Source organism: Erythrolamprus reginae, chromosome 3 (genome assembly GCF_031021105.1).
Source record: "Erythrolamprus reginae isolate rEryReg1 chromosome 3, rEryReg1.hap1, whole genome shotgun sequence".
Classification (NCBI taxonomy): domain Eukaryota; kingdom Metazoa; phylum Chordata; class Lepidosauria; order Squamata; family Dipsadidae; genus Erythrolamprus; species Erythrolamprus reginae.
In genome coordinates, this window is record NC_091952.1 from 76,454,478 (window position 1) to 76,481,765 (window position 27,288).

Here is a 27,288-nt window from a genome sequence, read left to right on the forward strand (position 1 = left end):
ATAAAGGGGGAAATAAACAAAAGTTAAATATAAAATTTATTGTTCATTGTCCACTGGTACAAAAATACAGTATAGCATGCTGAAATAAGGCAACCACCATAACATTCAGTGATATTTTTTTTTGTTCCATTAATGAAAAAATGTGGAAGATGAATGCACAAATACTTAAAAGCAAAGTTTATATAAATCAACCAAATGGATTAACAGGCAATTATATCAGGAAAAAGTACACATCATATAATTAGCATTTGTTTCATTCTATTCCTGGAGCAAGCAGGAAAATGAGGCTATGCATACCACAATCCTAATATATTTGGGAATAAATCCTATGGAATACCCTTGTACTAATACTAATTAGTACTTAGAAATACTTAATACTCTTACTTCTGAGCAGACATGCATAGGATTGCATTGTTACAACAGTATCCACAGCAGATTTATCTGTTTAATCAATTTAATTTCTCCTGGCCCTCGGCACTTCACCGGCCGATAATTCCCGGCAGCCTCGAACCCGTGAGCTCAACTTTTTGAGACTTGAACCATATCTATGTGGTTCTAACTTAATCTTACTCAATTTGGCAATTTACATTATGAACATAACTCCTATAATTTCAGCTAACATTGTGGGAATTGTATCCTAAATATGTTTAGTACTACCAGGACAAGAAATACTGAATTAAGTTCATGTTAAAGGAAAAAAATCCACATATTCTTCCCTCAAAATCTACTAAAGTGAACAAACTTTATTTGTAAGATATTTTAAAAAGAACATTGCAATTAATGCCCTCAACATAATCATATATATGTTCCTATAATTTGGCTTTAAATTCCACTGAAACCTGATTATTCATGCAGTTAAAGTTGAAGCATTTACTTGTTAAGATATTTAGCCTTTTTTCTTCTTTAAATATCCATTTCAGTGTAAACAAGGGAGGACATACTACTTTATTTGAATTCACCAGTGTGAAAATTAGACAGCATTTGGTTTACTATCTACAGTATTTTTTCAGAGCACCAACACTTTTATATGAAAAAGTTAGGGTCATATTTAAATTTAGATGGTGAGCCTATACAAAATAGATCTTCGGGATATTAGAATTCATCTCCACGATGTTTTTTTCTGAAAACATCTCCCGTTAGCTTCTCTTGGGCTATCTTCATCCCTTGGACAACTGCAATATTAAAACACCAGATATTCTTAGTACTTGGTTCAATTCAATTAAAATAACTGAGCAAAGTTATGTTTTTATAAGCTATTGCAGAAAGTCTACACAGAAATATGAGCAATATTTAAAGTAGCAACATTATCTTGATAATGCATTCCTATCATGGCTCATGTGCAACTCTTTTTCTTGATGATTTGTTTTTCTCTCTGCCAACATTTTCCTGGACTGAAATGACTCAATTTATTCCTAAACGTGATGTCCGTTAAAAGGCAGTTTTAAGAATTTATGGCTGCATTCATTTATTAAAGATATACCCAGTCTTTTATTTTATACAACTCAAGTACCATATAGTTCTCTATTTTTTAAAATCAATTTACTGTTTTGCTAAACGGTATTAGAGTTCCTATGTACCCCAACACTGTTTTCTGATGTCCAGTCCTGGCCTTCCATAGTGCAGCTGTCAGCTGATGGGGGCTGGAAAATTGCTAAGGTGGAGGGTGTCTGTTGTGGTTAGCTCTGGCCCAGCTCCTGCCCCAAGGACTGTGGATGTGGGGGAGACATCCACATGCTGCAGGCCTGTCCCCCCCCCCCGGAATCTGCTGATGAAGGCTCCTCTGACCAAGAAGACATGAGTGACAGGGAGGAGGAGAGTGGGGCAGACAGCTCAGAAGGAGATCTATAATCTAGCTCCTCCTTGGATTCAGAACAAGAGTTAATGATACAGCCACCCATGCGGAGAGTGATGCATAGGCAACAACAACTGAGAGATTATTATCAAAGAAAATGAGGCCACCAATGGTTGGGTGGGGCTGTGGTAATTAGTGAGGTTGCTATAAATAGCAGCCTGTGGGTTTGGCTATTGTGGAGGATTATCTGATTGTTGTGTTTCGTGACTGCTTTACTGACTTTTACTTTTTGTGTGCTGATTTTTCCCCGCTTTGAAACTAAACCAGAGCAAAGTGTGTTTCACTTTGTGAAAGAAGAAGGACTGTGAATTGCCTCACAGCTGCAAGCTAAGTATCACAGAACTGATAAGGGACGTGTACAAATTACCAGTTTGTTTGGAGACGAGTGCTCTTTGCTATACCAAAAGAGGGCTTGGTTTAAGTGAATTTTCATTATAAAGGACATTGTTTTGAATTTTCAAACGTGTGTGTGTCTGAAACTTGTACCTGTGAATTTTTGGGAGGATTCTACCAGAGAGCCCGACAGAACAGAGTCTAAAGAATGTTGAAAACCTTCTGCACTGCAAAGGACATAACCACCAGGGCTAAATTCTTGGAGATGCAGAATGTTTTCCCAAAACAAAAGTACTGTGAGCAATTGGTAGACAATGAACTGTGGATGGCCCGGGGTGAAAAGTAATTTTTAGCTATGTGAGTTTTCGTGGGAAAACCTCAGAGCTGACTTTTATTTATTTATTTTTAAAATTTATTAAATTTGTATGGCGCCCCTCTCCGTAGACTCGGGGCGGCTAACAACAATAGTAAAACAACATATAACAAATCTAATATTTAAAATAATTTAAAAGACCCTAATTTAAAAACCAAACATATACACAACATACCATGCATAAATTGTATAGGCCTAGGGGGAAGGGAATATCTCAGTTCCCCCATGCCTGACGACAGAGGTGGGTTTTAAGGAGCTTGCGAAAGGCGAGGAGGGTGGGGGCAATTCTGATCTCTGGGGGGAGTTGGTTCCAGAGGGTCAGGGCCGCCACAGAGAAGGTCTTCCCCTGGGTCCCGCCAAACGACATTGTTTAGTCGACGGGACCCAGAGAACCTAACTGGTTGCTGGGATTCGCGCGGCAGAAGGCGGTTCCAGAGATATTCTGGCCCGATGCCATGAAGGGCTTTATAGGTCATAACTAACACTTTGAATTGTGATCGGAAACCGATCAGCAACCAATGCAGACTTGGTGTAACATGGGCATTCTGCACGATCTGAAGTTTCCGAACACTTTGCAGAGGTAGCCCCATGTAGAGAGCGTTACAGTAGTCGAGCCTCGAGGTGATGAGGGCATGAGTGACTGTGAGCAGTGACTCCCGGTCCAAATAGGGCCGCAACTGGTGCACCAGGCGAACCTGGGCAAACGCCCCCCTCGCCATAGCCGAAAGATGTTTCTCTAATGTGAGCTGTGGATCGAGGAGGACGCCCAAGTTGCGGACCCTCTCTGAGGGGGGTCAGTAATTCCCCCCCCCAGGGTAATGGACGGACAGATGGACTTTGCTTTTACTGTGCCTAAATGGATCATTCAGTAAAGTTTTACTCCGGGTAGTTCTTATGTCCAGGAGTTTCTTTTTCTGGATGTGCCAAATGGGATGGTTGACATTAAGTCAGCTCTCAGATTTTCTCAAGAAAACCCACATATATTAGATGCCAACATTAATATTCATCAACGGCATTTTAAGGATGTCAAGGTAAGGAGTCCTGGAATGTACTGAACATCCTTCCAAATGCCATGTGGCTTTTTGAATGTCAACTGTCAATAATTGTTTAAGGTTTTTTCCCCCTTAAGATGTTTTGAACCATTAGTGTAAGTTTCCTCAGAATACAAGCTCTGATCTCTCCCCCAACCCCCATTCAGAAGTCAATCTGATTTGCCACTGCTGTACAATTCAAGTCTCCTTTACCAAAACCCAATCTAGATTTAATTCATACATACTTTGATCAGCACTAGTATAAAAATACTTGTAGTTGGGGTTTCCTTTCTCATTTATGATCTCTGGATGGATCTTTCCACTGGGATCTATATATAAGAGATCAATGAAAAATGACGATTGCAATTTGAAAGGCATTTTTAAAATTCTTCAACACAAATTGATAAACAACCACATTTATATCATACCCATGAAAATAATTCTAGGAATGTAACCTCCATCAGGGCTAAAAGCTTCGTCCTTGGGTTCTTCTTCATCCTGTAAATAAAATAAAATTAGTTTTATTTCTGCATTAATTCTCCTTAATACCCTACTGTATATCAAAACCAGAAGGGCCCTTACAATAGTATAGCAAATTTCACTTCTTCTATATTTCATGTACAACGTCTTCAGACAGATATAGGAAAAGAAAAATCCCTTTTTTAAAAAACCTAAGAGACTTAGTGCTATCAATACAGACAATATCTGGTAAAAAGAAATAAAGTTGGTCTTCATTAAGTCAATTATTTCTATTCTTAAAATAATTCCTTAGTTAATCTTGATTTTGAATCTTGAAACATCTTCTTGAACTGACAAAGACATTGCATCCTTCTTATGTTTATGAAAACAGCAGTACAGTATATAAAATTTGGGGCACGAATAACATATTATTTACTGAATAATACAATAATACTTTGAAGTTGCATAATGCAAAAATACATGATTTTCTTTTCAGAAACAAACATCTTTTACTAAGTTTTCTGTTACATGGTGTCTACCATTAACTAGAACAGTGTTAGCGAACCTTTTTGGGACCGCCTGCCAAAATAGGAGCACACACGTGTGCTTGAGGGTGGGGGTTTACCAGAAACCGGAAGAGCAACTGAGCTTCTGGTTTCCAGCATGCACATGTGCACTGGTCACCTGGTGTTCTGGTTTCTGGCATGCATGTGTGCACAAAGACTAGCTGGTACACCGGAAACCGGAAGCTTAGCTTCCCAGCGTGTGCGTGCATGTCAGTGAGCTGCTCTTCCGGTTTCCAGCGCTCCAGCACATGTGAAAACTAGCTGGCTGGTGTACATGTCTATGCCAGAACCTGGAAGAGCAACAGGCGGTGGCTGGCGTGCCCGGAGAGACGGCTCTATGTGCCATTTCCGGCATGCGTGCCGTAGGTTTGCCATCACGAAACTAGAAACCTATGATCTGTTGGGCCATCATTTTAGAGATATCATCTTATATAAACCAAGAAGCACAATAACTGTGGTTGGTAAAAAAATCAGTTGGAATGGGAATGAAATCAGACTTTCTTTCTTCCTTCCTCCCTCCCTCCTTCCCACCTTCAACAATGGTAGAGCTTCTGATATGCTTGAAAAGCACTTAAAATTTAAGAGAAATATTCAGAGATGTATCTACTCTGAAAGTAGCCTATGCTGAACTGTACAGCAGAGTCAAATATCAGCAATGGATAACAGAAAATGATTTATGGCATCTTGCACTATGTAATAAAAGGCTTTATTAATTTTTATGTCGTAAAATGTTTTTTAAAATGGGTGAAATTTCAATTCCAGAGAAATCACAGGTCCTACATTTTTTATGCATTCTTTCGGTTAGCCTGTTGAAAGCTTTTTGCCCTATGATGCACTTTTTCACACAGTTGAAGGTTACAGACGCAAGAGGTTTAGTAGTGCAGTGGTACCTCTACTTACAAACTTAATTCGTTCCGTGACCAGGTTCTTAAGTAGAAAAGTTTGTAAGAAGAAGCAATTTTTCCCATAGGAATCAATGTAAAAGCAAATAATGTGTGCGATTGGGGAAACCACAGGGAGAGTAGAGGCCCTGTTTCCTCCCGGGAGATTCCTAGAGAGGCACCACGGAGGCTTCTTCCTGCCTTTTCCAGTTACAGTTTCAGAAGCTTGGGTTTGTAAGTGGAAAATGGTTCTTGAGAAGAGGCAAAAAAATCTTGAACAACCTATTCTTATCTAGAAAAGTCTGTAAGTAGAGGCATTCTTAGGTAGAGGTACCACTGTATATAGATAGCATTCAAAGTAAGAACGATTCATTTCAATATTCTAGAAATTTACCTCGAGGTTAATCATCACAAAATTATGGGCAAGCTCAGAGATTTCCTTTGATTCAGCAAACTTTGGTTTTAAAGCTAATAAAATAAAATATAAAAGCGGAAATTAATCATTAAAACTGCAAATGTAGAATGGTTGGATTCAAACTAAGTGGGATACATATAGATCCTATTGAATGCAGTACTTATAGTTAGTATGACTAACTCAGGGATGCAATCTATGATTATAATGTACATAAATACCAATATTTTCCTTAATACTAATTCAGAGATAGAACAAACGGATATCTGTAAACTGAAAATGAAAGCATAATGAAATCAATATTTTATTACGGTACTTTTCTATTAATGCTTGAGGTGAAGCTAGTTCATCACTGTACTAAACAGTTCTGTGAAAGCAATACAGATAGTCCTTGACATACAACAGTTCACTTAGTGTCTGTTTAAAGTAACAATGACACTGAAAAATGTGATTTATGATTGTTTTTCAGTTATGACCTTTGCAGCATCTCCATGATCATGTGATCAAAATTGAGATGCTTGGCAATAGCTTCATAATTATGATGGTTGCAGTTTCCCGAGATCGTGTGATCACCTTTTGCAACCTTCTTATAAGCAAAGTCAATGGGAAAGTCAGATTTATTTAACAATCAGGTTGCTAACTTCAACTGCAGTGATTCACTTATTTATTTATTTATTTTATTTATTTATTTATTAGATTTGTATGCTGCCCCTCTCTGCAGACTCGGGGCGGCTCAAAGCAATAATAAACAATATATAACAAATCTAATAATTTAAGAGAAAAGCTAAAAACCCCATTATTAAAAGCAAACATACGCACAAACATACCATACATAAACTGTATAGGCCCGGGGCAGATGTTTCAATTCCCCCATGCCTGACGGCAGAGATGGGTTTTAAGGAGTTTACGAAAGGCGAGGAGGCTGGGGGCAATTCTAATCTCTGTGGGTAGCTGGTTCCAGAGGGTCGGGGCCGCCACAGAGAAGGCTCTTCCCCTGGGTCCCGCCAAACAGCATTGTTTAGTTGACGGGACCCGGAGAAGGCCAACTCTGTGGGACCTAATCGGTCGCTGGGATTCATGCGGCAGAAGGCGGTCCCGGAGATATTCTGGCCCAATGCCATGAAGGGCTTTATAGGTCATAATCAACACTTTGAATTGTGACCGGAAACTGATCGGCAACCAATGCAGACTGCAGAGTGTTGGTGTAACATGGGCATACCTTGGGAAGCCCATGATTGCTCTCGCAGCTGCATTCTGCACGATCTGAAGTTTCCGAACACTTTTATCAACTGTGGCAAGAAAGGTCATAAAATGGGACAAAAACACACTGGTTATAAGTGGAGAACTACCTGTATAGACACTATATTGATGGTAAAAATGACAATAATTGAGCCCAGAATTATGACTGTAGGGTTGTTGTGTTCATTACATGGCTCACCACATGACCATAACCAATTTTACAAACTTTTTTGTAGTGGTTGTTAAGTAAATCGGATTTATCCAGTGAGTGTATTTTGCTAGAAACCAGAAGTAAATGCTGGAAACTGGTATGAAGAATGTCAAGAATCACAGTTACATGACTGCAGGGTGCTGCAAACAATCATAAAAGTGAGCTATTGTCAAGTGCACAAAATGCAATCATGTGACTGTGGGAAGGATGTGTGGTTATTTGTATTTCAAAATTGGATACTACTTTTTTCTTTGGGGGGGTGGGGTGTCCATCCTAACTACAAATAGTTCCTCAATGACCGGTCCTTAAGTTAGAACTAGCTGCATGCCATTTTCACAAACATTGTAAATTTCCCCTATCCTGTGATATGTCACTAATGTTGCTGGTGATATCTTACCTTTGCAAGCACCACACCAGGATTTATGAATTATGATCATGAGAGGCAATCCACTAAAAGAGAATTGAAATATACAGTTCAAGTAATTACCAACACATAGTTCAAGCTCATCGTGTATTACAGCAGTACTCAACTGTCTGTCTTTGGGAAGCTAGATTCTTTCTCCATGGCAGAAATATTTGTTGGCAAAGTTATGGTTAGAAAACACTAGAGAGCCACACAAATCTGTGCCCATATAATGTACAGTTCATTGAATATATTTCACTTCTGTTCTGAAGCAAGGTGAAATAATCTGACTTAAGTATTTACACTTACCATATTTTTCAGGGTATAAGACGCACCTTTTTCCCTCCTAAAAGAGGATGAAAACTTGGGTGTGTCTTATACTCTGAATACAGTGTTCCCTCGATTTTCGCGGCTTCGAACTTCGCGGAAAGTCTATACCACGGTTTTTCAAAAATATGAATTAAAAAATACTTTGCGGGTTTTCCCCCCTATTCCATGGTTTTTCCCACCAGATGACGTCATATGTCATCGCCAAACTTTTGTCTGCCTTTAATAAATATTTTTTTTAATAAACTTTAATAAATAAACATGGTGAGTAATAATCTGAATGGCTGCTAAGGGAATGGAAAATTGCAATTTAGGGGTTTAAAGTGTTACGGGAAGGCTTGTGATACTGTTCATAGCCAAAAACAGTGTATTTACTTCCGCATCTCTACTTCGCGGAAATTCAACTTTCGCGGGCAGTCTCGGAACGCATCCCCCGCGAAAAGCGAGGGAACACTGTATAGCTTTTCCTAGGCTTTTTTCCCCAGTCCTAACAAGTTGCTAACGATTTTGCCAGCTTGCAGCCTTTTTCATTGCTACTGTCTCCGAAGAATATTTTTTCCAGTCCTAAGTCTTTGCAGGATTTTTTTCATTGCTACTCACTCAGAATAAAGTTCTAACCAGGGGATAAAGTAATGTACTGAAGCTGACCAGACCAAGGATGCCAGCCAGATGAATACCTGGTAGCAGATTTTCCCCCCTATTTTTCTCCCCAAAAATGAAGATGTATCTTATACTCCGTGCGTCTTATATTCCAAAAAATATGGTATTTTCAAGCACGGATATTACCTACAGAATCTATTTTAAAGTTGGACATCCCAATGTAGCTGAATTTCCACACAATATGTTTTCTGTTCTTACATAAATAGTATTTCATTCTAAAACCAATGATAGGTGGCGTCAGATCCCATAGCTTACTTTCATATTAGCACATTCTTTTCTTAGAAAAGGCTTTTCCTCTGTCAATCTTTCAAGCTTCTTTCATACACTCCTGTCTACATATGGACACAAGATAATGCTAGGGACTACAGCAGGAAAGGCAGGTGGAGTCAGTAAAAATGAATGCATAATTATTTTGCCTTGACAAAGGTTTAATTTCTAATTGTTCAGACTTCTTGACTCTAAGAGAGCATGATCAATTCAGCAGTAACAGACACTTTTGAACTTGTGCAACATGATATTCATCAGCTGCTTTCCATTCCAAGGCTGAGCGCTAGTGTCAAAACTTTAACAACAGATGTCTTTTCCCCAAATCCCTTCAGGTCTGAGTGCTGAGGTTGAAGCTTTCTGAACGCCTAGCACAGAACTGATACAACTTAGAACATGTCTATGCAGACAATTTAAGATTACAACATACCTGGCTGCAGCCTCCTTTTTCCCATCTTCTAGTGTTCTCCAGTGAATGTGATCTCCAAAACCTTGGAAGGAAAGAGAGAATATATACTGTCTGATTTAAAATAGTGGCCCCCAATCTTTTTAGCACCAGAGGCTGATTTCGCGGAAAACAATTTTTCCACAGACAGTGGCGGTAGAGGATGGTTTTGGTTTCGTTCAATCACCTACTGCCCACCTCCTAAGTTTCTAACAGGTCACAGACTGCTATTAGTCCATGGCCCAGGTTTGAGGACCCTGATTTAAAGCATTAATTACAATATGTAAAAATATCCATCATGTGCATTTACTTAGATTGCCAAACACAAAGGACATTTTTCAGAAAGTCCTCAGTGAGTCCATGAAATCATACAAACTTGTTGTGGAGTAAGCAATTTTATATTTTCATTATAAACTACATTATGTCAATAATGGGTTAGTTAAAATCATAGTGCTTCAGAACAGCTCTGTAAGTATATTGTATTATATTTTTTTACAGAATTTGTGACATTAAAAGAAAGTTTGTTTTTAAGACCTATAACAAAAAGTTGCAGAATAAAAAAAAACACAACAACCCTGTTTTAGAACAGTCTGCTTTAGATACATTACAGTTTAAATGCATCTTCATGTTTGCACATATTGGAGACTGTGTGACATAGCTCACATTTCACATATTTGTACAATAATATTTATGAATACCAGGGCTTCCAACCTAGCCTTTTATTGGAGCCTGGTACCTTGAAAACCTCTGTTTTTACAATAACAATTAAAAGCAGCATTGACTGCTTATGCTAAAAATCCATATTATTACCAAAAAGCATAATTAGAATAGTTATTTTTCAAATCTTACTTACAAAGTTAAAACATTTATTTTTTGCTAGGTAACTGCAGAATAACTCAAGTTTCACAAAAAACAGAACTTCCTTTCATAGAATAACCAATATTATATAACTTTTATATTTTCCTTCCCAAATAATCACATTTGTCTCTGAATACAGAAGTTGTATAAAGTTGTCATTGACACTGAGGATTGTGCTGCATTAATTTCTATCCTACAAAGCAAGTAAGGTTATTTTGAAATAAAGGTCAGATAGAAAAAAGCATTCTGAGAAATCATAATCAAGCAAAAGGAAAAGCAAAGAAGTGCAATTTTAAAATAGCTCAATCGATATTTGGCAGACTGCCGGAAATCCCCAGGAGTAACATGTCAGCAATAATAACACTGAGTTTATAGCCTCAGACATTTCCGCCTCTTGCTTAAAATTTAATGAAGTGAATTTGCATATAAGTGGCACTTTAAGGTGTGTACGTGGCCATTAGAGCTGATTATTCCTACTGTATCTTAAATAAGAATGGTGTCTGCTCACCTAACCATCCACTAAATAGAATTGATATAATGGCAGAAAAAGCAGGATATGATCAAGGAAATCCAGTCTACAAAAAGGATTTGGAATCAATTGATAAATTAGAAGGCATGCCCCATTACCTTCTTTATTGTCTTTAACTAATCTTCTCCCCTTTTCTAAGATGTCTGTACGTGCATAAGTGCACCTTTGCGCCTACCATTCCTGTCCTAATGTCTTTTTATCTTTTCTCTCTCTGCTTTATACTTATATTATGTTAAACATACTACAATACAATGCTATATTTGTATGACAAAGAAAATAAATAAATAAAAATAAATAAAATAAATAGATTCCCACTTTAGGTTTGTTTGTATTTTTAAAAACATTTCAGAATAAGATGAAAAATTCTTGACTTGAACTTTGGAACCAGAGACATTTAGGATAAATCTCTGAACTATTTACAGTAGCAAATCAATTCAACGACCACCTCGTGGTCTGTGCAGCAAATCTGCTCTCGATCCTTGGCGGGATCGCAACTTAAACGGTAAGAAGGATGTGATCGATCTCAACATTTCGCAGTTATTCAAACCCTCCCGCGAGGAAACTTTTGCTCGTTCGGCTTCCCACCCATCCCAAGCAGAGGCATTAAAAAAAGAAGAGCAAATGGTTTCTAACCTTTCCCAAGCGCTTTTTCAGTTGCAGCCGCAACGAGCCAGTGGCAAAAGGAAGAAAAAAGGACCGGCGACAGCGATGCGAAAGGAACTCTCATAGTGGCAGCTCTCCTGGGTTGAGTAGCCGCTCAGCTTCGCCAAATCGATCCAAGTCAGCCCTCCCGTGAAAAAGGAAGTGATGCTAATGGGGCGGAGCTGGGAGGGATTTTCTTCAATGTGAGTCCGGGGTAAATTGGAAGGAAACAACAAGCTCCTCGGTGGAGGATTCAACCTTCAGATGCAAGTTGCAACCTATAGAGCTGCATCTCAATCATTGTATTTTTGTGTGTGTGGTGGCGGTGGGGAAGGATCGGAATATAAGGGGCGTACATAAGTGCACTAGTGTGCCTTTCGTCCCGTCCAATTGTCTGTCCTTATCTCACATATCATATACTGTATCTTCTTTCTTTCTTTCTTTCTTTCTTTCTTTCTTTCTTTCTTTCTTTCTTTCTTTCTTTCTTTTATTTATTTATTTTGTCCAATACACAATGAGGGTTTTAATGGGTATATATACAAGGCAAATGTTGCAGATTCAAATCCCAGTGGGTATGGCTAGCTGATGAGGCCAAAATAAGGCCAAAATAGATCTATCCTAGTCTCCCTTAATTTTCAAATTCAGCAAAAAAACGTGACACACATATACATATACACACACACACACAGTAAAATACATGATGAAGGTTATAGAGGAGATACTCATAGTAAAATATATCTAAGAAAGAATAGAAAAGAAGATATAGGAATAGAACATATCAATGAAAGAATAGAAGAAGAGATATAGGAATAGAAGGTATAGGAGATATAGGAGAGCAATAGGACAGGGGACGGAAGGCACTCTAGTGCGCTTGTACTCGTCCCTTACTGACCTCTTAGGAATCTGGATAGATCAACCGTAGATAATCTAAGGGTAAAGTGTTTGGGGATGACACTATGGAGTCCGATAATGAGTTTCACGCTTCGACAACTCGGTTACTGAAGTCATATTTTTTACAGTCAAGTTTGGAGCGGTTAATATTAAGTTTAAATCTGTTGTGTGCTCTTGTGTTGTTGTGGTCCTTTCCTATATCTTCTCTATTTTTATATCTTTTCTTTATATATAATACTTCATGCCTATTCTCTTCAATATGTATTGTGTATTGGACTAACTAACTAACTAAATAAATAAATAATTAAAAAAAATCATCTGAGCTGTTTGTTCCTTTGAATGGTGTCCAAACTCGAATCAACGAACAGCAACGAGGTTATGTGAAACTTGTCAAGGGAAAATAAGGGGCATGCATAAGCGCACCATTTTGCCTAACGTCCCTCTCCTAACTCTCCTATTGCTTAATTTACCTGTACCTACTTTGCTAGGGTTTATGCTTATGCATATATATATATACATATATATATAATTTATTTGTTTTGTCAAGTACTTATTGGTGGCATACAAAGATATAACAATATTTATATACAGTACATGATACTAGTAAAAGGAAAACATTAGGACCATAGTTCCCTCTAAGCTGAGCAGTGAGCAATCGCTCACTTAAAAATCATCATCAACTCAGAGTTTTTCAAACCTGCCCAGAAGCCGAGAGGGAACGAGTGAGAGGGAAGGAGAGAGAGAGGAAGAGAGGAAGAGAGAGAAACAGATAGAAAAAAGAGAGGAAGGAAAAGAGAAAGAAAAAGAATGGGAGTAAGGAAGAGAGAAAGAAAATCAAAATCTAGTTTGAAACTAGCTCAACTATTTAAGTGGCATTTTGATATTGATAGAGTTGCCCTATTATGAGCTCACTGTTATAGACACACAGTACAGTATTTTATTTTGAAATTCTCTGAGGCAAAACAGGGTGGGTTTTTTATTTGTTTGTTTGTTTGTTTATTTATTTATTTATTTATTTAATATTTCTGTGCCGCCCAGTCCCGGAGGGACTGCCGCTCAGACACTATACTTTTCCGCCCCCCCCCCAAAAAAAATAATTTGAGGGAACACTGATTAGGACGGGACAGAAGGCACTCTGGTGCACTTATACACTGCTCAAAAAAAATAAAGGAAACACTTAAACAACACAATATAACTCCAAGTAAATCAAACTATCCACTTAGGAAGCAACACTGATTGACAATCAATTTCACATGCTGTTGTGCACACTCAACCTTGTACAGAACAAAGTATTCAATGAGAATATTTCATTCATTCAGATCTAGGATGTGTTATTTGAGTGTTCCCTTTATTTTTTTGAGCAATATATACAGTACATGATACTAGTAAAAGGGAAAGATTAGGACAGGACAGAAGGCACTCTGGTGCACTTATGCATGCCCCATATACACTGCTCAAAAAAAATAAAGGGAACACTTAAAAAACAGAATATAACTTCAAGTTACCAAACTTCTGTGAAATCAAACTGTCCACTTAGGAAGCAACAATGATTGACAGTCAATTTCACATGCTGTTGTGCAAATGGAATAGTTGTGCAAATGGAATATTCAATTAGAATATGTCATTAATTCAAATCTAGTATGGGTTAGTTGAGTGTTCCCTTTATTTTTTTGAGCAGTATACTGTATGTACATGTATTCTCTTCGGTGGGATTTAGTCCCTTCCTTGCCTACTGAGTAGACCTACTTTCGCACATGTGGGTGGGGAAGAGGAAATGTTCAGCTTCTGAAACTGGCAGCACAAACTGAAAATTTTGTCTGATTTTAGTATGAAAACTGAGATCTAAAAAAAACAACGGCGATTCCCGCTTCCGCGGAAGCAGTTCCTGTGCTCAGTTCAGTTCCCTCGGGGGCGAGCAGCTCCTGCGCCTTAAAAACAACAAAAGCAATGGACTCCTTGTTGGTATGTCTAAGGAAAACTACAACTCCCAGCATCCATCGCTGTAAAAGTATTTTCCTCCCCCTCCCCGCATGGTCGTGCATAGCACACAGAGGCTTCGCATTTGCCCGTAGCTGGAGCCGTAGGAGGGTGTGGCTGGCGGCGCCCATTTTATACACCCGACTCGTTTTGTCCGCCAATTAGAGGAGAGGGGCGGAGCTACGGTCCCGTGTTTCCGAGGCCGCCTGGGTCCAGATTGCTCTCACACTCGCTTACCCCCCCTCCGTGACCGCCATCTTGCTGTTGCCGCGTGTTGCTTTCGGAAGGTTCGTCGGACTGAGGTGAAAACTTCCCGCTTGACCGTCTGAAGCTCTCGCGCCCCTCGCGAGCCCGCGTATCGAACCGTGGGGAGAGGGAGGGGGTTTTGCTTGGCCGGCGCGCGGAGCGCCATGCACGGTGGGAGGGGCTGGTGGTGGTGCCGAAGAGCGAGTGGGGGGAAGGAGAGTGGGCCTGGCAAGTTCGTTCGCCTCCGGGAAGCCCGGGTTCCCTGGGTTGGCTTTGTTCCTAATTCCCGGGACCCTTTGCCTTGCGCCCCTCGCGCTCTCCCTTTGTCAGGGTTGGTTTATGTGCCTCCCGGTCGTGTGAATGCACCTTTTCTGCCGCCAACCCGAGACTCGCGAGTCGCAAACAGCTCTACCTCTTTTCTAAAGCACGACAGCGGCGTTTATTCTACTTGCCTAAGTGAATAAATATATACATATATATTCCCAGGCCCAGCATCTCTCACCTTCCTGCAAAGTCCACCTCATACATTTTCCTTGGAGGAGAAATATGCCCCCTTCCCTCAGGACTGAAAGCTTCCCTCTCCTTGGGTTGGGAGACGGGGTTTCCTCAGGCTTTGGACTCTGGAGTTGATAGTATGCAGCCTTTTAAATCCTCAAGAATATAGATTCTTGCAGTATCTCTAATTATCTCCTAATCGCTACACTCGTATTTTATTTTTTTAATTTTGTACGACTTGGTTTTCACTGTCTTCTCCAGAGTGTTTTTCTCCCCTCCCCTTATTATTTTTGCTATTATTATTTTTTTACAAATTGAACCTTTTACAAATTTACATCCTGCTGGTGGTAATAGGAAAAAAGAGGTCGTTAGGTGTATGAAATAAAGCATATTATTGCTAATTACCATTATCAGTAGTATCAATCTTTATGACTAGGATTATTAGCCATTATATCAGCAGTTAGATTTCTTTGACATGCCAGGTTCCAAAGCAGAGAGGATTTTGGTTGTCCTAATAGATGTCTATTTTGCAGGAATAATATATTATGTCTCTCCTCAAGTACTTTATTTGTTTCACCTACTTTGGGTTTTTTTCTCATAATACAAAATGTCATATTCTCATTATAATACAAAATGTCACCCTAGTTTTATTAAATATTAAAATAAAAATTGTTCCAATACAATACATCTTCCTGTTCCATAATGTCAGCAAATTTATATTCTCAATATTATTGACAAAAGAAATTATTTTACCTATTTCTGAAAACATCTTTCTCACTGACTTGAGAAGGTTTTTTTTAACTTTGTCAGGCCCTTTTCTGTTTCCCTGTCCAATATGCTCTCTTTTTCAATTGACAGATATTCCAGTTCTGCAAAGATTTAAGTCCATTATTACCTTAGAATTTAATATTGGTCTGGTGAAATATAACATTTTGTATTATAATGAGAAAAAAATGCACCCTAGCTCTCAACTTCCTGGAGCTTCACATGCTCTGCTAACCACAGACTAGCATGGTTAGCATTAAAGAGCAGGCCATTGCTAATCCAGCGGAAAAATCTCTAAACTATAAGTAATGTTAGAATGTTTTGATTGATGATTATGTGCTGAAGTTGGTTATTTTAAAATCATGGCTTGTTGGGACAATGTTGGGAAATAATGCAAGAAAAATAACGGTATAACTACGGGATATTCCAAGAGTTTGCACCGATCTAGCAGGAAAACAAATGACAATACATATATATAACATGGGGAAATTTAATAGGTACATATTTTATCATTCAGTATTTTTTTAATACTGTATATGTTTCACATAATCATTAGATAGAAAGGGTTAACAGTTTATAAAAACAGTTAAGTCAGTCATTTAACAAGGTTAAAAGTGGAAAGAAGGGCTCCATGCTATTCCTAAAGGCATGCATTCCATGGCTGGGAAACTATTGGTGAAAACTTTTTGACCTATAGATGACACTCAGGAGGGTATCTTTAAAAAGAGTTCCCTTGATGTTAATATTTGTTCATGTTTATTTTAGATAAACATCCCTCCACATAATCAAAAGTAAAATGCAGACATTGGCATTCTTGTGATACACTTATATGTAAGCATAGGTTTTTTTAAAGAAAAAAACTGGCTGTGTTTTATGGGTTGTAGAATTTTAGTTGTAATATACTTCCTTAATTCCTTAATATTGTAGCATGAGCAATAAACGGTTTATAATTATCTAGACATGTAGATAAAGATGCACTTAATTCTTGTTAGCTTCCATTTTCATGTGATAGAATCATATTGTAATTTCCAAACCTTTCTGGCTTTGCAGTTCAGCGTTGGGGTGGAGATGATTCTGGGTGAGTGGCAGGCAAGCACTTGAAGCTCCATTTGCACAAGCAGCAGGCACACATGCCCACAATTTGTGCAAATACAGCACACACTCACCTGCTGCTCATGCAAATGGGTAGTGTGTGGGCACGCTTACCTGCCATTTCCATGGCCTGGCTCCAGATGGTTCAAGACCTGATAGTGGGTCACAGCCCAGGGGTTAGGAACCCTTATTCTACTGCATTAAAAGGAAGAGCTTTTTTGACTTGATTTTATTCTGTATTAGTGAATATGTGCTATTCACTTCACAGAGAAAACACATGTTGATATTAAGGTCAGTGTGTCAGGGCAAAACCAGTTATAATTAGGAGTAAAGGTAGAGCATGTAATTCCCTTTTCCCTTTCTGATAAAACACAGTCATGTTTCCATTGTTTTCCTCCTCCAAACTGAGTTCAGGAGTAAGTATGGATTTATTTTGATAAATTGCTGATGTTTTATGATATTAAAACAGATAAATGTGATGTTTTGAAAGACTATTGTTTAAAAATGAATTCTGGATTTGTCATAAACTTAGCTAGTATATTTATTTTTCAGATAAAGCAAGATGAATCAAGAAAAACTGGCTAAACTTCAGGCTCAGGTCCGAATAGGTGGAAAGGTATGAGTAGTGAGCTTTGGAATATTCTAGAAATTATCATTACTGCATATATTTGTGTAGGTAGATATACATATAGGTACAAAATATTGATATAATAGGGATTTATTCCACATTTCTATTTTCCACAGGCTATTGTCCATTCTGATGTGCTCAGTAGTTATACAGTCAGGACTTCCTTTTTCTTTTTTGGAAAAAACATGCAAGTTTCTGTTGAATGTTATTATTTAAAAGCAGAAGTGATTTTCTCATTGAAAGATCCAGTGCTATATATTAATACCAATATATGCTATATTTCCTAAACACTCATTAGTGGCAGTTTTTGCTCACATGAGATAGAAAAGAGATTTTATGACTTTTAGCTTAATGTGAAAGCAATAGAAACAGAACCTGTAAGTAGGGATACAAGGACTGCACACAGACTATATATATATATATATATATATATATATATATATATATATATATATATATATATATATATATATGCATTTAACATATGACCATGTACTATAATGATTGAGATGCTTTGGCAAAAACAGGAATACATTAGAGTTTTCAACTGAGTTGGATAAAAATGTTTGAAATAGCTTCCTGCCTAGAAAATCTCATACTGGTAGGTGTTTTGTTGTGGTTGTAAGTCATATTTTATTTTTAAAAGGTTTATAAACAACGTTTTAAAACAGGGGTCCCAAAGTTGGCAACTTTAAGACTTGTGGACTTCAGATCCCAGAATTCTCCAACCAGCATAATATAGCTGGCTAGAGAATTCTGGGAGTTTAAGTTCACAAGTCATAAAAGTTGCCAAGTTGGAAAACCTCTGTTTTACAGTAAGTAATATGAAACATTTCATTTGGAAATAATTCATGTATGCATTTTTGTGTCTCAGGGTACAGCTCGTAGAAAGAAGAAGGTAGTCCACAGAACAGCAACAGCTGATGATAAAAAACTTCAAAGTTCACTTAAAAAATTGGCAGTAAACAATATTGCTGGCATTGAAGAGGTACATCAATATTTTGTTATATTTGAATGCTTCTATTCATAATCTTCACAATTGATGGATTCATTTGTGAAATGCAACATTGTTTTAAATTTGTGAGAGAAAGGGAAACACAGGAAAACCCTAAAGTTTGATAGTATGTTAAGTCTCTGAATGTCTGAAAACATAGGTCCCTTGGTTCTAGTTTTATTATTTGAAGTTCATACATTTAAAATGATTGGTATTTTAGTCAACCTGTCAACAGTACAAAGTAACCAGTTGCTTATAATTTATTTTAGATAAAGAATAGCAAGTATGTTTGAATTATGTTGGAGGAACAGTATGGATCATACACTTTTACATAGTGTTCAATATTTTTATTAGACAAGAAGTAGGCACTGAAAAGTAAATTGGGGAACAATCAGATAATAAGAATACTTATATTAATTTGAAATAGAATGAAAAGTGATTATTTAAATCTTAGACATTTTTTCAGTAGAATCAAAATACAATAAAACAAAGCTTTGACAAAATGGATTTATATTAATTTTTAAATCTTTGAGGTGAATTGTCCTAATTTATTTTGCATTGCTCAAAATAAAGGAATCAGCATGCTAAGAAGTAAGTTTCTGTCACCTGAAATATACTATGTTGGTTATAAATGTGAATGTTGTTTGCTTTACAAAATTGTATGATAAAAGGGGATTGGATTTTATATTATATATGCCAATAGTATATACCGTATTTTTCAGAGTATAGGACACACCTTTTTGCCTCCTAAAAGAGAGTGGAAATGTTGTCTTATACACTGAATACAGCCACTTTTGGCCTCCCGAAGCCCCACCCCGCATCCCACTTTTGCGAAAATGGGCCAGGATGTTTGTTTGTTTTTCTTTCTTTCAAAAAATGAGGTGTGCTGTGTTTAGGAGGCCTGCAGAGTGCTCCTGGCGCTGGGGGAAGGCAAAAGCACCTGTTTTGTGAAATCTGGGCAAAAAACTGGACTGTTTTTTGCAAAAACGGGGTATTTTTGCCTTACCCCAGTCCCCAAGAGACTCTGTAGGTCTCACAAACCCTCTGTGTGGCCCGTTTTTTGCAAAAATGGGGTCTGTTTTTGCAGTGTGCTCCTGGGGCCCAAGGAGGACAAAACCTTTTTTCTTTACTTCTTTGAAATCTTGGTGTAACTCATACACCTGTGCGTCTTATAGTCTGAACAATACGGTAAATATTTTCAAACGTAAATACATATATATTATCATATGGATGTTTATTATATAATAAAATATTGATTATTTCTATAACGATTGGTTATATTTTTGGTATAATACTCCATATGTATAAGTTCTAATAAATCTGTGTTTAAAACAGGTGAATATGATAAAAGATGATGGAACAGTTATTCATTTCAACAATCCAAAAGTCCAGGCTTCACTCTCTGCAAATACTTTTGCAATTACTGGTCATGCTGAAGCCAAACCAATCACGGAAATGTTACCTGGCATTTTAAGCCAACTGGGTGCCGATAGTTTAACAAGCCTTCGAAAGTTAGCGGAACAGTTCCCAAGACAAGGTAAGTACAATGTTACGTGTACTGGTCGAGACTGATAAACAAGTTGCAGTCTATGGAGTAATTTTACTTATAAGCTGAATTTTTAAAAAGTATTAAGTATTCATGAAATCTAGTAACAACTTCATAAATGTCTGCAAAGGAATGATTTTAAAAATTACTTATTTGATTTATGCTCATTAATTTGAATTGCAAAGTTTGGCATTTTGTTCTGAAAACAAAACAAATGGAGGAGGAAAGCCAGAATAGATTTCATTTCTCCTATAGCCCAATCAAAAATTACCTCAAAGGTTGGTGGAGAGATTCAGTGAAGTGAAACAAGCTACAAGTCTACTTTGAAAAGAAGGTTTATATTTAGCTAGCAGTGAATTTATAGTAACTTTATAATCGATAATTAACTATGTAAATTCTTGAAATAAATTAATATTTTTATTTTCTAGTGTTGGACAGCAAAGTACCAAAATCGGAAGATATTGACGAGGAAGATGACGATGTTCCTGGTAAGTTTATATTAATTTGAAAATAATTTACTTTTTACTGCATGACATTTGAATAGGTAGAGGATGATTCTAGCCTTTAATTAGAAGACTGTTCTAAGAATGGAGATTTTAAAATAAAAATTTCATCAGCTTGACACACAATGTGAGATAAGGTACAGTATATACAGTATCTATAATAATGAGTAAAACTGAGGCAGTCTACAGATTTGATCTATAAATAAAAGGTACCTTTTAGAAACAAGCACAGAATTTTACTACATATTCATTATGAAGTACAGGAAGTCCCTTTGTTATAAAACAAGTTCTTTTAATGAACAAATTCCATTAAGTCAGATTTATAAGTTAAAACTCGAACTTATGGTCTTTTAGTAAAAATGGTAGTTGGTGTTGAGGTGACAAATCACTAAAAGCATGAACTGTTTTTTTATGAATTACAGAAAACCGTCTGTAAATTAAATACAGTTCATTAAAACCATTGGAGAGCTTCGGTTTGTCGATTCACAGGATTATTCCCTTTGACATTTTTTTTAGTAGGCAGCTTGTTATTAAGTATAAATTGGACATTCTTAGTCATATAGGGACTGCCTGTATGAATGTACAGTGGTAGTACCTTGGTACTCAACTGCTTTGAAACTTGTCAAATTTGTACTTGACACATTTCGACATGAATTTTGTCCCAGTAGTAATTGATTGTTTGGTACTTGACTCACAAGCTAGAATTTGTCGATGTTGGCTGCTTTGTGACTCACATTATTCCTTATGGGAAAAATTGTTTGGTACTCATCGCTTTTGGTACACAATGTATTTTGCAGAACCAATTAACTATGAGTACTGAGGTACCACTATATGTTATTGGCTCCATAACAGAATTGAATCTAGGAGCCGGTGTATTATTTAATGTCTGGATGTAGGAGGAATTCAAAGCTGTTTAATGCACAAAAGATGCTATATTTTATGTTTTGTAAGCATTTGTAAGTTTTGAGGTTAAAACAAGTTTAATTCTTTCATTACTAGACAATCCATGACCCATTGGCTTATTCTTTCAGAGGTTCTTATTCATTTAAACACATAAACGGAATGATAATGGGCAGCCAAAAAAGCAGTGATAGCGAGAGTGATCTTACTGTTGGCTTCTCTATTGACTTTGCTTGTTGGGAAGCTGACAGAGAGCATTGGAACTCACAGTTACAGGACTGTGACTGACCACAGTGGTATTGCAGCAGCCACAACTTTGTGAATACAACTGGTCTGAGCATCCTTGAAATGTTAATTCCAAGGAGTAATGGGGTTTGCATTGCATTCACATTTTTAAATTAGCTAATTTCCGTTATCTTGATTCATTGAAGGTTACAGAGTTTTACTAGTATATAAATATTTTAATCCTCTAAATAATGCATTTTTAATAACAATGTTTTTGAGCCTATTATATATTTCCATCTTTTCCAGATCTTGTAGAAAACTTTGATGAAGCATCAAAAAATGAAGCTAATTAATTCATTAATAGTTCTGGAAGTTGACATGGACTAGATTTAAGGAATCAGCTGTATGGTTCCAAAGTTTTACAAAAACAGCGAACATTACCTGTTTAATAGTTCAATAATATAAAATATTTTGTATTTTAATTATGCTGTTTATTCAGCATTTCCTGTCAGTTGATTTTTGCATTTTGCACTTACTCCAGGATCTACCTTTTCAGTTAAAAAGAAAATACATTTTCAGTGCAGATTAAGGTGTGTATGTGTGTGAATGTATGTATGTCGCTTAACGTACAGTTGAGGAAATTGGAGAGCAGATCTACTTGATTTTCCCTTCACCCTTTTAAGTAGAAATAAAAGAAAACTTTAATTTGGCTAACTTCTCTATTGCAATCAGATATTTCTTGTAAAATAATTTAAAAAGTAATAAATTGGGGATGCCACTTACTAATTACCATTTGGTTTTAATTTCTGTACTATTATATTTACATATGTACTTGACCATACTGATGGTGTATTTGTGTAGTTTCTCATCAGCCTCCTTTTGGTTTTAATTTCTACCAAAGATAGGCTATTGATATGCATGTTTATTGCAACTTTAAAAAATATTACACATAAGAGCTTCTCTTTTACTGTTAAAGCTCTTCTCATGTTCATCTTAATAATAAACCTGGGTTGCATTTACATGCTATCAGATACTATACTCCGTCTTCAGTGAGGCACCCTGATTGTAGGTTGAGCCAAATATCAATGCTGCATCTCTGATACAATTTTTCTTGTCCTCTATAAGAAACTTGGTACAGTATACATATTTACATTTACTGAGATAAAGATTGGAGGATACATTCTACAGCATCCATTGCCTTGTGTTTTTTCTTGGTACACTTTCAGCTAGCTCCCCTTCAGGATGCTGTGCGTGGTTTGAGCTCTATCTCAGCTAGGCATTACATTTTTTAGCCTGTCTTTTCCAGAACTAGTATTTTGCTTTGATAAGGGGTTATTGCTTCTGTTCATATTTTCAATTAGAAAATAGTGCATTGTCATGTACAGGTAGGTTATTTTGTTAAGAAACATATTCTATTATAATAATTTTGCTTCTAAGAGCTGGTAAACTTTTACTTTTGGACACTAAAATCAGGAAATGTTACTTGGCATACATAGAATTCATAAAGAAAGAGCTAAATGTACTAGCATTAGCATTCACAAAGGTATAATCCATCAGTTTTGAAGGTAATCTTCCTTACATTTCTCCTGCATTCTCTTGTGGGTTAATGTTGTATTGCAGTCACTTCTGTAAACATGAGTCCTAATTGTTAGATGATAGTGACAGTAAATGCTCTGTGAAACTCTTCAAAGGTGCTTGATATAATCTTTGCAGTTGAAGCTCTTGGTTCTTCAAAGAAATTTTATGTATTTGCAATGAAACATCATTGTAAATCTTGCTGATGCCAATCAGGGCTTGTAAAAGCCTTTTTTTCACAGCTTATTTTAATATACTTTGGATATATCTGCTTTTTCTGCTGATATATGCACCCAGCAACTATATTTTGAGGCAATATAGCATTCAAATAATATCAGGCTGACTTCCCAAAACAGATTTTGTAATGTCACCTGAACTACTCACTTGATTTTATAGATTTTCCTGTTCTATTTTATATAATACATGGATCTTAATAAAATAATTCGAAGGAGGTGATGTTCCCTCATGTGTGTTAACTCTTCAAACAGCAGAACAAAATATGGATGTGCAACCTGTTTAACTAGTAATGTTTACTGTGCCTCATTTTTGAAAATGTATTCTCTTACTGCAGAATATACATATGCAATTGATATATATTTTACATTGCTTTTGCCCTAGGAAAACATCTAGAAATCTCTTTGCAGGGAACTTTTATTAATTAATGAAAAGGTCATTTAAAAGTTCATAACAATGCAGTTATCATGTTTGGAAAAGAGAATTTAATGTAAACTTGTAAATTGAAAGAACTGTTGATTACTTAATAGTTTCTTTTCCTGAGGTATTATAAAATATAGAAACACAATTAAACTAATAATAACTGAAGATATAGTCCATTTTAAGATTTTGATTATATTGCCCAAATTTAATTTGCTATTTATCTGAGGCTATTAGCATCCTGAAATAAATTAAGCATTTTAGATGTAGCACTATGAGAACATACGCAGTGATGGTAATTTTTCATTTGCTCATTTGTGTGTAACAAGTAAATTACCTCATCAAGTTTTTTTACCCTGTTTTCCCCAAAGGAAGATATCACCTGATAATAAGCCCAATCAGGCTTTTGAATGTTTGGTAAAAAGGCCGAACACTTATTTTAGGGTTCAAAAAAATATAAGAGGGTCTTATTTTGGGGGAAGCAGGGTAATATGCATTGACATATTTCCTATGAAGCAGTAGGTTACAGAAAGATTAAAACAATTCATTTAAGTATTAATTTTATTAGTGGTATTCTTATATTGATGTGATTTCATTTATTTATTGAATTTATATTGTCCCTTATTCGCCCATGGTGACTCAAGGTAACTTACAGAATATAAACATATTTTTAAAAAAACTAATAAAAAGAAACAAATAAATATAATATAATAAAAATCACACACACCCCTGCCCCAGATCACACGAGCCATTTAATGAGTTCCATCATGCTCTGGCTTCCCGAGGCATGCTGGTAGAACCAGGTCTTCAGTGCCTTCTGGAAGAGTATTAGAGTCGGGGCCGTTCTAATCTTGGAGGGAATGATGTTCCAGAGAGGGAGCCACCACGGATAAAGCCCTTCTGGGTCCCACCAGGTTATCTCCCTCGGGGATGGGACCCGCAGCATTCCCTGTGTCTCTACTCTGATGGATCTGATGTGTTAAGCAAGAGATGGTGCCTCAGATAATCTGGTCCCAAACCATGAAGGGCTTTAAAGATGACAACCAGCACCTTGAATTGCACCTGGAAGCAAATCAGCAGCCAATGCAACTCCTCAGGAGAGCTGTTACATGTGCACAAAACCATGCTGGCTGCTACATATTGCATCAAGTGGAGCTTCCGGAGGCTCTTCAAGACCAGCCCCATGTACAGCCACATGATTTAAGAAACATTCTTCTAATCCTAGTTAAATGTTAATTATGGTATTAAATCATAGTGCTATATAGGGAGAGGGTAAATTGTGTTACGTGGAAAATCTAACATGAATAATCACCTTGGTTTTTGCCTTTACTGGTCCTACAAAATTTCAGTACAGTATTTTCTTTAGCAATGACTTGAAATAAAGCAACTTATTTAACGTATTTCTAGCTTTTCTTTCAATTGATTTAATGTTGAAAGAGAAAAAGACTAGATGGTTTAAATATTAAAAAGAACTGTTTGTATCCCTATACTGTATACTTTGTTTGGGTCAAAAAGATGTTTAAATATTTTCCCAATAGTGCAGTTTCATTAATGTAAGAGACCAACCCCGCATCTTTGTTGATATATAATGGTAAACCAGGGTTATTAAAACATTGTTGGATAGATGCCTAGTTTAAAAACACTAAAGATAACAAATAGGTTTGTTCTTGCATTAGGCTAAAATCAATCAAAATTCATTATCACTTAGTATATGTGAATAAGACTACTGTAAAAAGTAGAAAATGTTTGATTTGCTGACTATTTCTCATGGTATAGGGATTCTTGATGGCACTACAAATACTAATAGAAATGAGAAGGAAGAGAATGTTTACTAAGTTGCTTATTATTTTAATTGGGCAGTACTTAATTACCGCTTGTTTTTTTCAGAACTTTTAGTGCAGTCAAATGCAGCTTTCTACTACTGCCCACATATCTATATTGAAAACCCTAATTTTATTCTTTTCCCTGATTGTCTGAATTCTTAGCAGCAGCCTGCTTAAGAATAAGTATTAACTTATATGATGGTATAAAACCTCTGATTCAAGCTTTTACCTTCTGATTTTAGATTTCCCTGATAATGAAAATTTCACTTACTGAAAGCTATGCATTCTCTTATTATTATTGTTTTAAAACATATTTATTTGAAAGTAATTGATTCAATTGTTAATGCATCCCAATTACTAGGATCAGCTATAAGCCAGAATATACTGCTTTATTGAAATCTCTCAATCAGAAAATAAACTATTTGCTATCTGTAATAACCATCTGTTCCTGCAACCTAAAATGGTAGTTGCCTTGTCCTTGTTCTAGAAAAAGCAGGCAGTGTGAAGCAACCATATATCTGCAGTTAGTATGAGGGGATATTTATTGGGAATATTAGTTCTGCCACCTATCAAGGGACGGATGTTCACAGCAGTTGAGTAAATAGGTTTAGGAATGCTATTAAACTACTGGTTATAATTTGTGCATTGCCACTTAAAGCAGCTTTACAGTTTCCAGTAGCACATCCAAAAAATAAAATCCAAAATATTAAAAACATTAAATCTTTAAATGTTCTATAAAACCCTTTTTGCAAAAGCAAACACAATATCCTAACACCTAAGCATTATTGAATGTGCATTCCTTTGCACCTTTAATTAGGTTTAAATTTCATTAAATGCAGGGAATTTACTTTAAAGTTCATATGCATTTATATAGCATGAGGAGGGCAATTACAATTTCAGAATCACCTATGAGGGTTTGCTTTTATTTGAATGGAACTGCTAATCTCTCTGGTTATTATAAGCTGCCCAAAATTGCAGTGTCTTATATATATATAAATGAAAACCTATATTGGCACCAAACTATTTTAAACAATGGGACCACTATTCTACCTGCCTGCTCCAGAAGGAGGTAACAGAACTAGAATATACTATTCCGTAATTATTTTAAAGCAACTACTAACTAGTAGCAACAAACCAACTTCAACGATGCAGATAACAGAAACCAGATCCTGTAGAAACATGGATGGGAACATTTATACTTGCTTTGTCAATACTCTTGCAGCACTTGTATCACCACATCACCAGAAATACTTGCTCCTCTAATGTGGCTATCCTCCATCAGCAGAAACAAGCCAGTCTATATAGTAACAAATCAACATAATCTGACATCAGAAATAATAGCCTAAAGTCAGCAGGGAACATTTTAACTCACTAGAATCTTCTGTGTCCTTAGAATGGCTTTCCTTGACAAAAAAAAAATCACAGGCACATTTCATTGTGAATCTGAGCCATGTTTTGTCAGATTTAATGCCTTTTCTCACAGACTTGA

The 27,288-nt window shown here is 36.6% G+C and overlaps 2 protein-coding genes across 2 annotated transcripts; one reads left to right on the forward strand and one right to left on the reverse strand.

Annotated features, from left to right (window-relative positions):
• Positions 1-18: 18 nt before the first annotated feature.
• Positions 19-11,644, reverse strand: TXNDC12 (thioredoxin domain containing 12). The gene is made up of 7 exons (XM_070748962.1): positions 11,477-11,644; positions 9,442-9,502; positions 7,755-7,807; positions 5,890-5,963; positions 4,018-4,087; positions 3,835-3,918; positions 19-1,172 (listed from the first exon to the last, which is right to left on the reverse strand). The coding sequence occupies exons 1-7, from the start codon at positions 11,568-11,570 to the stop codon at positions 1,093-1,095; spliced, it is 516 nt and encodes a 171-aa protein (XP_070605063.1). The 5' UTR covers positions 11,571-11,644; the 3' UTR covers positions 19-1,092.
• A 2,793-nt stretch (positions 11,645-14,437) lies between these two features.
• On the forward strand, positions 14,438-23,774 carry BTF3L4 (basic transcription factor 3 like 4). The gene is made up of 6 exons (XM_070745866.1): positions 14,438-14,655; positions 17,504-17,567; positions 18,454-18,567; positions 19,909-20,110; positions 20,548-20,607; positions 22,054-23,774. The coding sequence occupies exons 2-6, from the start codon at positions 17,514-17,516 to the stop codon at positions 22,098-22,100; spliced, it is 477 nt and encodes a 158-aa protein (XP_070601967.1). The 5' UTR covers positions 14,438-14,655; positions 17,504-17,513; the 3' UTR covers positions 22,101-23,774.
• Positions 23,775-27,288: the final 3,514 nt, after the last annotated feature.